At 39.2% G+C, this 14,172-nt stretch overlaps 1 protein-coding gene across 1 annotated transcript in view; it reads left to right on the top strand.

Annotated features, from left to right (window-relative positions):
* The window catches only part of Dock3 (dedicator of cytokinesis 3), a 341,809-nt gene that overhangs the window by 273,070 nt on the left and 54,567 nt on the right, over positions 1-14,172 (top strand). The window contains exons 25-28 of the mRNA XM_032910506.1: positions 1,186-1,313; positions 3,829-3,975; positions 6,324-6,422; positions 12,385-12,479. Coding sequence (XP_032766397.1) covers positions 1,186-1,313; positions 3,829-3,975; positions 6,324-6,422; positions 12,385-12,479 — 469 coding nt within the window. The remainder of the gene's footprint in view (positions 1-1,185; positions 1,314-3,828; positions 3,976-6,323; positions 6,423-12,384; positions 12,480-14,172) is intronic.

Here is a 14,172-nt window from a genome sequence, read left to right as displayed (position 1 = left end):
ACGGGGTTGAAGACTGATTATAGTCTCATAGCTTATCAGGCTGTATAACTCTGAATACACATATTATTGGATAGTTATCAGATAGTATACAAGCTAGCCAAGATATAATATAGATTTTAAGCCTTTCCTAAGCTGGAATGAAGAACTAAATGTTCTGTCTAACTGATATAGTGATGGACTGGGTGTTGAGTATATCATATGCTTTATAAATTGTAGAATGGTAATAATTGTACTCAATTTATGTATAAGTGAAAAGGCTTTTTAACTGGACAAAAAGGGGGAAATGTTGTGGTTTGCCCTGAAGTTATCTGTATTTTGATGCTAATTCCACTGCCCCAAGGACAGCTGCCTAGTCACATACTCAGAACTCAGGTGACTTCACCAGAACCACCTCCCCCCCATTGAATTTGTAAAGTACAGGTGAGGGGCAGGTACAGGATAGAAGGAGGCATATCATTGGAGGAGAAGGAAGGATGGGCGGGGGAGAAGTTTGAAGGGAGGAGGAGACTAGGAGGAAAGAGGAGAGACAGGAGACAGACAGAGAGAGGGGAGAAGCCATGGCAGGTGGTGTTAAGATTCTGCTCTGTGTATTTACAGGTTGTTACCAATGTTTCTAAGGGATGGATGGTACCAGGCTTTTTATGTTTAAGTGGGCAATTAAAACTTATAATTGGGTCAAAAAAAAAAAAAAAAAAAAAAAAGCCTGTGACCAAAAAGAGATAGGTCAGATGGTTTGACATGATGAATGCATGCCTGGGTAGGAGTGACAGGCTTCGAAGACATGGCATAAAGAGAAGCAGTTAGTAATTCCTAGTAAGCCTACAAATCTAGTCACTGAGGTTCATGATAAATGTGACACATAGATTTTTCTCTACAAACTGCTTTTAATTTGAAGTTTAATCATTAAAAAGCTAGCATTTGAAAACAGACATCTACTTACATCTTATAGCACATGCTATTAGTGTAGGGGTCTAAAATAATAATGGAGGGAAAAAGATAGGAAGAAACCATGTCATAGGATGGATTATAATTTCTATACACAAGATTTTTAGACTTTTGAAAGCAGGTAACCTCTAATATGTCTTGGTCCTTAACCTCATCTCCTTTAAGTCCACAATACCGTTATCTTCTATCAGTAGTTAGTTGTCCTCCAATGAACGACCTCATCTCTGTTTTCTTTCCTAGAATCCCGCCGCATTCTACTTCCTGTGGTTCTTCATCACATTCATCTTCACCTGAGGCAGCAGAAAGAATTGCTAATCTGCTCAGGAATTCTGGGCAGCATTTTTTCCATCGTCAAGACCAGCTCTCTGGTAGTGACCCCACAGCCCTCCCCAATTACCTCTGTCCTGATCTTATGTTACTGTAGTCAGGAGCAAACCAACAATAATCACTTTGTGTACTTCTCAGTCAGATGCCTTTATTGATGAAAGGCAAGTGCCCAAATGAATGTATATGCCCAGCAAGTTTCTCAGTCAGTACATCCTTGGTGTGTTAATAGCTATACTACTATAAATGTACACCGATAAACCATTTCTTAGAGTATCAAAAAGGCCAATCACATTTGATCTTCTGTTTCTATCAAAAGGGATTAACTCTGGATTCCTGGGCATTTTCTTAGGATTTAGGGACAAACCCCGACTAGTTGGGGGATCTTGCTTATTCAGACTTTGAGCTTTCAGACAGTTTGATTCTGCCCATGCCGTCCTTATGTCTTGTGAGATGAGGTCAGGATATGCAGTAGCCGTCTGCTACCTACAAGAATGCTGAGCCTGTGAAGATGTAGAATGGCTCCTTAGATGGCAGTTTTCAACTAACGTTTTTAGCTATTTTTGTTAGTAAATATGTGGTAGGAGAGATCGGAGTAGAGAAAAAACAATGAATGCATAAGAGTATATTTACCTTCATGTTATTCATTTTATATACTGATAATAGAAGAAATGTGTATTCGAGAAAAAAGGAAGCCTATAGGAAACGTATAAAGTGAATGAAAACAAGCATGGGTTTTATAACAGTTTTTTAAATTAATGCTCCCAGAATAAAATTTGAAGTATATTTACAATGAAGGATATGACCCAGGGGATATTTACAAAACCAGTCTACTTAGGTGGAGCAAAAGAGGCACCTAAAACAAAGACATGCTTCATTTGGACAAAAGACAGAAACCAAAAATGGAGCTCTAGTGTCCAGGATTAAAGCACCATCTGATAACAGAGACCCAACTTGTCAGAGAGTGTCCGAGATGGTTCTAGCAACCCTATTGTTTGCTCTTTGCTCCAGACAAGACCTGGCAACTCTCCTTCCCACCAGGCCTCGTAGAAGCCAGACCAGGCACATAATGTCTACAGTAGTCCAAGGTCATGTGTCTGGCAGCTTATTGCTAAAAGAAGGGAATACATTGAAGAAGGGTCTAAAAATTAAAGGAAAAATGAAATCCAGTGAAAAACCTAAAAGGTATAATTTGATTGCATTTGGGGAAGTACAGTGAATATAATTAATTGACTACAACTGCTCAAACATGTATCAAAGAAAATCACTCTGATTACTTTAGCCCCCAAGAGCCAATTCCTCATGTGAAATGTGGCAGAATATAATTATATTTGGTGGATGGGTAAAAGGAAGATGAAATTTAAGCTCTGTGAGATCAGAGGTAGGTCTCTCTAGTGCATCTCAGTATAGTGAGGTCTCAGTGAGTGACACATAGTAAATACTTAGTGAGGGTAATGTGGACAGAGACAGGATGAGGATTTTCATCAGTAGTTGTACAAATACTTTGAAGAGCTGTGGAGATGGCCCAATGTTTAAAGTGCTTGCTTTGCAGGCATAAGGAGGATGTGCATTTGGATCTCTAGCACCCACATAAAAACCTTTCATGATGGTGCATGTGTCTAACCCCAACACCATGGGGAGAGAACGTATGGAGGAATAGGAAAGATCGAGGCTTGAGGGCCAGCCATTCTGGATAAAATGGCAAAGTCCAGGTTCACTTGAAGACTTTGTCTCAAATAATAGTAATAGTAGTGATGGTGATACTGTAGAGAACAATAGAAGACACCTGATATCGACTTCTGGACTCCATGTGTATTCACACCAGCTGTGTGTACCTGTATACATGTGCACCACACATGAATCACACAGACACACAGAATAAAATTTTTATAATATATTTTAGAGAAGGGATAGTGGGAATCTCTTTGGAAGATAATTAAAGCCACCCTACAAAATTTGAAATGAGTATGTGATGTCTATAAAAGGGTAATACAAATTGTTCTAAAGTTCTAGTAACTGGGAAGTAGCCTATAGTGAGAAGGCATGTTCTACTTTTATAAAGCTGTCAGAGACGTGTGGATTGAGAATAGAGTCTTTCAGATGAACTGAAAATAACAACAGACTGAAGAACTAGGAATGGCCACAGAGGGGGGTTGCAAAAATCAAGAGCGTGGGTTGGGGGAGGACTTTGCCATTTCTCCAACTTCATCATTTCTCAGTGTCAGAAGAGATATGCTTTCTCTTCACTGCACTGGGGAAATCAAAGAAAACCTTTAACTAAGGTCATTCATCTCTGTCCTGTATGTCAAAATTAATGTATCTGCCTGAGATTGAAATTTGTGGCTGGTGTTAGTAAAGGCAAGGCCATAGCCACCATACCTGGACAGGTGAGGAGGCCTCACCTCCTGCCAAAGCCACTGTCTTGGATTCCTTGCACACTTCATATTGGTGAGTCTACCAGATCAGTGTTAGGTCACTCCTGATGTGGCTTAATGAGTTCTGCTCCTGAACATCTGCTTAGCCCAATGCTAATGGTGTGCTCTCTAATGCTCACTCCAGGAGGCAGATGTCATGGAGGAGGTAGAGATGATGGTGGAAAGCCTCCTGGATGTGCTCCTACAGACTCTACTCACCATCATGAGTAAATCGCATGCTCAGGAGGCGGTAAGAGGGCAGCGGTGCCCGCAGTGCACAGCCGAGATCACTGTTAGTAACTAACACTCAGGTGTTCTTGCTTTCTTTTCTAACCTGGGGTTCCTTCCATTACTCTCATCTCACCACCCACATTTTCATCTCAGCCTCCTCCCTGCATGGTGGTCAGCACGTCATCCTCTTCTTTCTTGACTCATACTCCCCTCCTCTCCATTCTGAACACGCTAGCTTTGTATTCCTGGGAGACTATGTTAGGAAAGGTTCTTCATGTGTGATGTCTCTACCGTAGTTTCCATTGGACTTTGCCTTTAAGCCAAGTTTTGAGTGTTGAGTGAAGAAGTGATAAAACAAAGCTGCAGGCTGAGGCTAAAGGCCGTCTCCTGTAGGAAACTTCCAATAGCTCTCCTAAATGATACAGGACAGAATAATTGTCTCAGAATTTTCTTGAGTCTACAGATTAGTTGGTTTAGTATATAGTATTTGTATCTAAATTTTTAACATCAAGAAAAATATGACTTGGTAGAATGCAGTAGTGTTGTTCAGTAATGCTTTATTTGGACTAATTAGTAGGAAAAACAAACTAGGAAAGCATCTCAGAAAGGGTAGAGAGACAGACCCTTTGGCACTGGATCCCACTTGCATATCCAGAATGAATTTTCCAACCCTCATATGGTATCATGAAAAGCCAGTTTGTATGAACCCTTTCAGTTGGAAGATAAGAGATTATAGAACTCTCTTTTCTGGGACCAAGCCAAGCTCTAACATGTCAGGGTGAGCATGTATTCTGGAACATTTGGCCTGGGAAAAGTGTCTTCTCTGTTAAAAGCCCCCATTGAATAACATAAGACTTAGTAAAAAAAAAAAATTTTACTGTAGGCGTTGTCATACTGAACAGGTCTAAGGTATTTTATAGTGTGGTGGCATAGGTATAGACAGAATCAGGAACTCACGTGTGTTGAAAGAAGTAGACTGTATTGAAAATCAGACAGTTCATCTGTTCTAAAAACAGATCCTAAAGAAAACGTCAACAAATTTGATGCCAAATATTTCAGATGGAGAACTTCTAATTTGTCATTAGTGTGTCAGAAATTCAAGTAGAGATGAATGAAGCTTAAGTAAAAGAATTTTGAGCTGATAACTGGATTAAGAATCAGTTCTTTTAAAATGGACGGTCTTGAAGAGAGATCTAGAACTTCATCTCACAGCAGTAATGACCTTGATGAGCAACAAAGTAATCACCGTATGTAAAATCCTTTAAGAAAAATTCACTGAGATTTTTGTTTGAGAGCCCCTGTTGAGGTCACTCTTCAATGTAGGTAAAATAACTGTGTACCCTGACATGTCCTAGTAGTCTAGCCTTCTAATCAACTCTAATTACACAGCCCTTGGCTACGAGGTCTGACCCTGCTTTAAACATTTGACAAGTGTTACTAATGGAGTCATTCATTTCTATAGGTTATTATTATAACTATAATTTATTGGGTACCTTTTATGTATTAGACTTTGTGCTTCAGTGCTTCTCTCTCTCTCTCTCTCTCTCTCTCTCTCTCTCTCTCTCTCTCTCTCTCCCCCCCTTTCTCTCTCTCATCTAACCTTTAGAGCAAATTAATTGTGACTTCTTTTGCCCATTTTCAGATAAAACTGAAGTTCATATACGTGTATAGATTTTGTGTAGTTTCAAGGCTCTAGAAAGGATTCGATATTATACTGAAAGGCTATTATCAAATTCCCATGAATTAAAAGACACTTGAAAATCATATAGGTAAAATACTGTTTTCTAAGGAAACAGCCTTTTAAGAACCATGCCAGTAATGGTCTTCAGAGTCCTTAAAGCTGGTTTGCTGTTGTTGTTTTGTTCTGTTTTATTGTTAGTGTATCCCAATTGGCTTTTAAAAACATTCATGATTATACCTAAATATGTTTTGAAGCTCATAGCCTAGTCCTTCCCAAACGTAAGTTTCAACTTCTTTGCCTTTCTACTGATCACTTAACATTTCTTTTTTCAGTCAGCTACCCTTCCCCAGCAGATAATTTAGATTTTGTCCAGAGGAGAGGCTCTTTTTCCAAGTAGCCTCTACAGACTTGAGTATGGCATTTTGACAATAAGAGGCTATCTAGCCAAAAACATTGCTCTATAGAAAATGATAGTTCATTTTGCAGTACTGCATGTTGTAAGTAAAGGTTTTCAGTGATCCTTGATACAGAAACTTGATTAAAACTCCAAAGCATTCTTAAGAAGAAAGTTCATTTTTAGGAACACAGTTGTCACCTTTCTTCATGAACATTTGGGGCCATCTCAAACCCTCCCTTCTCTTCTTACCCTCTGTGATTTGAAGAACAGAGCCCCTGTGGCTGACTGTGCTAAGTGTTTTTGTTTTGTGTTTGTTTGGATTGGTCCCCAGGGTGAATACGTGTCCTGCCTCCTCTCATTGCTCCGTCAGATGTGCGACACCCATTACCAACACCTCTTAGACAACTTCCAGAGCAAAGATGAACTCAAGGTATGCAACAGATCACTGGCTTTTCACACAGGAAAGGAAGTAGGCAGCCACAACTGCCTGTAGACTTCTCTCTATCAGAGGGTTTTGTGCAAGTGGCCATCACTGCCTAGGTTTTGGATTCAGCATCCCAGTTTATAGCTGAGTATGTGATTTCCAGAAGTGGAAATCTGGCAGTGTCCTTCACATAGCCTGACCCCAGGCTAACACTTGAAATTTTTTCTGTAACTGATAGCAGGCTTGTGAACATTTTCCTCTATTAGAGAATAACCTGAAGCATGCTGGATCAGGAAGCCAGTACTCTCCCTCTCTTATGTTTATTCTGTGCAAACCAGGCTTTCCTGCTTTAATAGCCATACTAATGATGATGCTGACAATGCTTCTTTATTTGAATGTAGTTCTGGAAAATACCCGTAGCCAGGGTTTACCTTGAGCTGTCAGACTTTGAATCTGAAGTAATGAGCTGTAGATGATACAGAGAAATGAACCTGCAGTCCAGACACCAGAAGAACATTGTCCTTGCTGAGCACAGCGTCAGCTGCTCATAGACTGCTAGGGTTTGTGTCTACACTGGGCTAAGGACTATTACAGACTTGGGTCTGTGTTTTGCTTTTATTCAGATCCAAGTCACTTGCAGTTTATAGTAACACACCATACCTCCTAAAAGATAAGGTTACAGGACTTTCTACACTGTGTCTAGCCAATTTTCTGTCTTTTGTATTAAAGACTTTCTTCCTATATAGAGACTCCTTGATTTCAGTGTGTATCTAAAAGAAAAGTCTGCTGTTGTTCATTTGAAATCTTAGTTGCAAACAGGGCTTGTCTTTGTTGTGAATATGTAGATTCATTCTCTTAGACTTGAAAAAAATAATTTGTGTCTTTCACACAAATTACACACACACACACACACACACACACACACACACACACACACACACACACACACGAATGAAAGAAAGCTGGTAGAGTAAGTGAGACAAAGACCAGGAAATGATGGGGGAACAAGATGGAGTGATACAGTGGTGGATAGGTTCAGTGATCATTATCTTTTAAAATGTCGTAATGAAACCCAATTTTTTTTTTTTTTTTTGGTTCTTTTTTTCGGAGCTGGGGACCGAACCCAGGAAAAACCCAATTTTTTATGGTAACATAAAAACAATAATTTGGAAAAGTAGAATTCATGAGTGTTCCAGTTTAAGATATAAACTTTCTTTCAATGCCTCTTTTCATTTTGCATTTCAGATTTCATTTTTACTGTATTTAAAAACAGATGCAGAGTGATTACCCAACCTCAGAAAGTATTCTGTGTTCTGATAGTATAGGATGCTCTGTGACATGAGAGAGCAGAGAGGATCCAGAGAGACTTGACACTAATTTTCCTGTTTATTTTATCCTTCATACCCTAGTCCCTCAGAAGTGTCTGGTAGTACCTCAAGTTGTGTTCCTTCTAAGAGTCTTGCTTCCTGTTGTCCTCTCCTTTCCTATTGCGCTGACCTACAAAGGCTCCATATTAGCAGTGAATGAAATTTCTCAAGTCTATTAAATCAGTTTCCACAATAGCATTTTTTATTTTTAAAGTATGTGGGGGAGTATTTACATATGTGTGCAGGTGCCCTCAGAGACTAGAGACATTGGATCCCTTGGAGGTGGCATTGAGGGTTAGGTGGCTCCTGTCCTGCATGGATGCTGGGAACAGAACTTGGATCCTATGGACGGATAGTAAGTGCTCTTAACCGCAGAGCCATCTTTCCAGGCCCAATCTCTTCCTTATAAGTTTTCAGTATTTACTGACTTCATTTGATTACTGATTTCCCTCCTGCTTTATTTGTCTCTGTGAACACCTGTATTTCACTTCTTAACATCATTTTCAAAGTGTTGAAAAGATGCATTAGTCTACTACCTTAAATTTGGAGATCTTCTGTTATATGTTCTTTATGACAGCATTATTTAGCTATCATTTATATACTTTGTGTGTGTGTGTGTGTGTGTGTGTGTGTGTGTGTGTAAGAGATGTGTGTATATGTGTGTGTTCATGAAGCAAGGGGACATGCCTGTGTTGTCACATGCCTGTGAACCATAGGACAACTTCAGGGTCCATCTTTGTTTCTTACTGTGCTCTTGTCCTGCACAGGATGGTAGCTGACCCAGGACCCTCAAAGGAGTCTCCATCTTGCCCTCTCATTTTTAATATAGGAATTCTGGGTTCATACACACACTAACTCATTTGGATTATAAGATCCCAGCTTAGGTCCCATGATTGCACAGCAAGTATTTTGTATGCTGACTCATCTTCCCAGCCTTAAAATTCTTACTTTTAAAGAGTATAGTTCGCTGTTTCTTTGACTATTCATCTTAAAGATTTATTACAACTAGCAAGATCAAGTTATCATTTTAAAACTTGCCATATAATAATGAAGACTAAGAGTAAGACCAGATTTTTAAGTGCTTACTGAGGTCAAGAAAATGACTTCTTGCCCTTACAGTCAGAAAATATTAGCATAGGAGACAGAACAAATCTAACAAAGAGAAGATGATTAAAACATGTTCAAAGCACACACATACGTGTGTGTGTATGTATATATATATAGATAGATAGATACACACATCTGTGTTTATGATGTCTATGCACATATACATAGATATACATATGTATACACACCTGTGTATAGCCACATAACTTTCATTCTCTTGTTACTTCCGTTGTATTTGAGCAGCCAACTGATATTTATTATTAAGCTGAAGAACTTGCCTAAAGCAACTAGGCTTGAGGGAAAAAGTAAAAGCCATGTCAATTTAAAGGAAAGTAAAAATATTTCTACCTGTGGATAACATGGCTTTACATATTAAGGCTAAAGTATCCAATGATGACAAAGATCTAACAAACTTAGCTGGGCGATGCTGTCACACAGGCCTTTAATCCCAGCACTCAGGAGGCAGAGACAGCCAAATCTCTGCTTCAAGGCCTGGCTGGTCTACAGAGCACGTTCCAGGACAGCCAGAGAAACACTGCCTCAAAAATCCAAAACCAAAATCTCAAAACAAAACATGCACATCTCACAAAAGTAACCAAATGACTCTCTTTTTAAGAGTTGCCTTGGTCATGGTGTCTCTTTACAGCAATGGAAACCCTAATACACTAGAGAAGACAATATTAAGAAGAGCTTGGTGCAGATAAATGGTAGTTTGTCATGAGTGTCAAGTACAAGAGTTTATATTATGACTGTTAACTAGTTTTACTTTAGGAAAGAGTGTTGAAACAAAATTGAAATAAAAAAGAATAAGTCTGGGCTGAGAAAATGGCTCAGTTGTCAGAGTGTTTGTTGCACAGTCTGAGGGTCTGATTTTGGATTCCCAGTACCCACATAAAAAGCTGGGTATAGGTGTATGCCAGTAGTCCAGGTGCTAAGGTGGTAGACAGGGTCTCCTGAGCTCATTGCCTAGCCAGTCTCACTGAATCATCCAAAAACTGACTGGTGTGTGCACATCTGTATAACACACACACACACACACACACACACACACACACATCACTAAATAAAAATATACATTGTATCAAGAGGAATAAAATAATTAAGGAACAAAGTTAAAGCTCAGATAAATGGAAAGATAATCTGTATCTTCATGGATTAGACATTTTTTGTTGTTAAGAAGGGAGTACTTCCCAAATTGATCCTCAGTTTTGATGTAAGACCTATCAAAATTCCATCTCCGCTAATGCATTTTATTGAATTGAAAGGAACAGACATCATTTAAAAAAATACAATATTGGAAGATTAACACTCACTTCAGAATCTACTACAAAGTAACAAGTTATCAAGGTTGACACTGGCAAGCTGGGCTGTGGTGGTGCAGGTTATTATTTCCTGTGCTTGGGGCAGAGGCAGGCAGATCTCTGTGAGTTCAAAGGTGAACCAGCCAGGGCCACACAGTAAGACCCTGTCACTGGCAAAAAGATAGACACATAAATCAGTGAAACTGAGCCGAAGAGTTCATAAATAAATCTTTATATTTACACTATTAATTCCCAATAGTAAAACCAAGACAATTTAATGAAGAAAGAGGAGGCCTAACCAAGCTACTGGAATGAGTTGATATCTGCAAGACTGTGCTCCGTACATGGCTGTTTTCCTCTTTTCTCCTTTCAGTGTATTTTCCTTGTTGTTTATATTTCATGGTTATGATATGACAAAGGAACATTTCTTTCTGGTCTTGTCTCTTTGGTATTCTAAATGTCTCTCCTATATCTGGACTAACATTTCTTTGCTAAAATTTGGAAAGTTTTTCTGCTATTATCTTGTTGAAAATGTTTTTTATGCCCTCAGAATGAAATTCTCTGCCTTTTCTGTATCTATAACTTTAGATTTGCTTCTCTTCATATTTTCTAGTCCCTGTATCCTGGGGAAAGCTAGACAGTTGTGTAATGTGTCAACTCTGGAAATCAGCATAATCCCACCTCAGAGTTTGTTGTGCATTTTTTATTTTTTGCTGTAATTATGTTTCATTTGGTTTGGGATTTGTTTGTTTATTTTGAAATAGGGTTTCTCTGTATAGCCCTGGCTGTCCTGGCACTCACTTTATAGACCAGGCTGGCCTCAAACTCAAGAGATCCACTTGTGTCTGCCTCCTGAGTGCTGGGATTAAAGGATTCACCACCACGACTGGCTGTATTGCTTGTTCTTTGTTTACTGATTTCTTTTCCTGAACATTAATTCAGGAATAATTTTTTATTCTAGATTGTATCTACAAATGTTCCCAATCACTTAGTGATCATGTAACAATTAGACAAGATGTTCTTAAATGCTCAAAATCAGTAAATCTCTGTACTTTACTAAAGGGCTATGTGTATATCCTGGGGATCACCTTTAATATGCCAGCATTTTACAACTCTGTTTCTTTGCAGCTCTGTTTGTACAGAACCTCATGTTCAGTCAGAGATGGGAGATTTTAGCTTCTTGGTCTTTCCTGGCAATATGAGCATGTGTGTGGCCTTCTAGAATCCAGAGAATTATCAGATCTCTTCACAGGTCCCTATAGAAAGCTCATTCTTCAGAATTTCCTTGAAGCTTTTTGGCAGATCTCTTTTTGTCCCAAGTAATGTGAATGTATCATGTATCTAGAATGTTAAATTATATGTCTGGTTTTTTTCAACAGATGTCCTGTAGATAACTAGATAAGCTCTGAATGACATTAAATAAAGAGAAGCTCCAGCAGTAGACTTGTCCAAAGAGCTGCTGAATTTGCCAGGTCAAATAATAGCCAGTCTCTAGAGAATGGGCTCTTAGGGGCCTCTAAAAATTTTATCCCAGTGGCTGCTACAGGCTCTTGGTTTTTTGTGGCTGCTGTGGTTCTGTAGTTGCATGTTGAAGTAGACAGAGAAGACAGGAATAGGGATGAATGACATAGAACAAGATTCAGTGTTCCTGACATTCATCCACTTCCTTTATCCTTGTTTGCTTTTTGCTGCTGTGGTAAAATACTGACCAACACCAACTTGGGATAGGACAGGTTTTATTTAGCTTACAGGTTACAGTCCATCATCAAGGGAAGCCAAAGCAGGAACTAGAGGTAGGAACTGAAGCAGAGACCCTGAAGAAGTACTGGTTAATGGCTTACTTTGCATGGCTTACTCAGTTTGCTTTCTTAAGCAACCAAGACCTCCATCTAGAGGTGGCACCACCCACAATTGCATAGTCCTCTCCCACATCAAACATTAATCAAAAAAAAAAATGCCCATAGGCCAATGTGATCAAAGCAGTTCTTCAGTTAAGCTTCTTTCTTCCCAGCTGACTCTACTCAAGTTGGTAAATCTAGCCAGCATATTCTCCTTGAATTATGTAATACTGAATTGTTAAATCAGTCTTAGCCTCTTCATTATTTTTATGGGCACAGGTTTTATTGGGGGTGTATTGGGGATTGAATTCAGCCTGTTGGGTATACTAAGTATACCTTCTACATTAACCTTCAGGAATTTCTGCTGAAGATTTTCTGTGTGTTCAGAAACCTAATGAAGATGAGCGTCTTCCCTCGAGACTGGATGGTGATGAGACTGTTGACAAGCAAGTGAGTGAGGAAAACTCTGTACTGACATCCACAGAGCTCTACTCAAGCAGGGGCACTGTGTATGCGTGAGTGAGAAGAAGATTAAGACCAGGTCTGGGAAGGGAGAGAATTGACAAATAGAAAATTTATTTGAAGGTATATTCCCCAGGATTTGGCCACCAGCCATAAAGACAGTGAAAGGAAAGAATCAAAGATGATTCAAAAAGCAGAATCTGCAGTAGTGAAGGTAGACGACGACGTGTGAAAGGTGGGAAATACGAGAGCCGTTAGTTAGCTTCTGTTGCTCTGCAGTTTTAGACAGAGCTCTGACTTCTTTGACTTGTGTTATCTACCAGAAAATGCTTGCCTCCTGGAGTTAGTGCTAACTAGCCTGTATGCCCTAGCTGCAAAGCTTTGGCCATTTCTGAGTATAGTATGGAATGTCTGCCCCATTCATATTTCCAGCCTGTGCTTCATCTTGGCAAACTAGTGATACAGGTAGTAACACATTTGTTCATTTTCTCTCTGTCTACTATATATTGTGTGGTCCTCACTCATTAGCCTACTGCCGCCTCTCACTGACTTGCCTTTTATGTTAACATTGTATAGAAGCAGTTAAATTATTTATATTGGGCATATTAACAGGACAGCATGATTTTTTTCATGTTTAGCTGTTTATAGGGCCCTTTTTGCCTTAAAACCTTTTGTCCAGAGCAAAAGAATGATAGGAAGTTGCATAAATATTTTCTCAAGTACTTGTAATTTTGTTTAGATCTTTCATGTTCCTGTCCCTTAGTTTCACTTTGAAAACGAGATTTTCTAGCCTGAAGTACAGGAGTAACTCATCTTTGGCTCTGATCCTTGCCACTCCTGCTATTCTGGAACACTGGTCTCTTTTATGGACTAGTTTTGCTTTTCTCTTCTATACTAAGACCCAGATGGCCACTCTTTTTTTTTCTTTTTATTGAAAATAGATTATTTTTTCATATAATATATCCTGATTACAGCTTCCTCTTTCTCTCCTCCTCTTAGTTCCTCCCTACTTACCCTCCCATCAGGATGAATGGAATATATATATATATGATTTTTTATATATATAAAAGAAAATAATAGGCTTCTAGGGGATGATAATAAGACATAACATAGTAAAATAGGGTAAAACACATTGGAGTTGGACAAATGTGAAAAATGGAAGGAAAACCAAAGGAAGAAACAGAGCCCAAGAGAAGGCACAGGATAGAGTCCCACTTATTCACACACTCAAGAATTCCATTAAGAATACTAAACTTGGGGTTGGGGATTTAGCTCAGTGGTAGAGCGCTTGCCTAGCAAGCTCAAGGCCCTGGGTTCAGTCCCCAGCTCCGAAAAAAAAGAAAAAAGAAGAAGAAAAAAAAAGAATACTAAACTTGAAGCCATGATATATAAGCAGAGGACCTGATGCAGACCCATGCAGGCCCTGTGCATGCTGCCTCAGTTTCTGTGAGTTCACATGAGTTGACTTAGGATCTTGTGTCCTTGGTGTACTTCTCACTGGCATGCTCTTACACTTTCTGCCTGCACTTACCAGCTAGGGCCACTCTTAAGCATAGTTCCTTTGACATATAGCCAAGGCCTTCTGTAATAAAAACCTTACCTACCCATCACACTTTCCTTCCTTTAGATTTAAGCTAACATTCTGAATTCTAATTCCTATTATACCTTATATGTACCAAGC

This window comes from Rattus rattus, chromosome 8, assembly GCF_011064425.1.
Source record: "Rattus rattus isolate New Zealand chromosome 8, Rrattus_CSIRO_v1, whole genome shotgun sequence".
NCBI classification, from domain to species: domain Eukaryota; kingdom Metazoa; phylum Chordata; class Mammalia; order Rodentia; family Muridae; genus Rattus; species Rattus rattus.
This window is presented reverse-complemented; position numbering and strand designations above follow the sequence as displayed.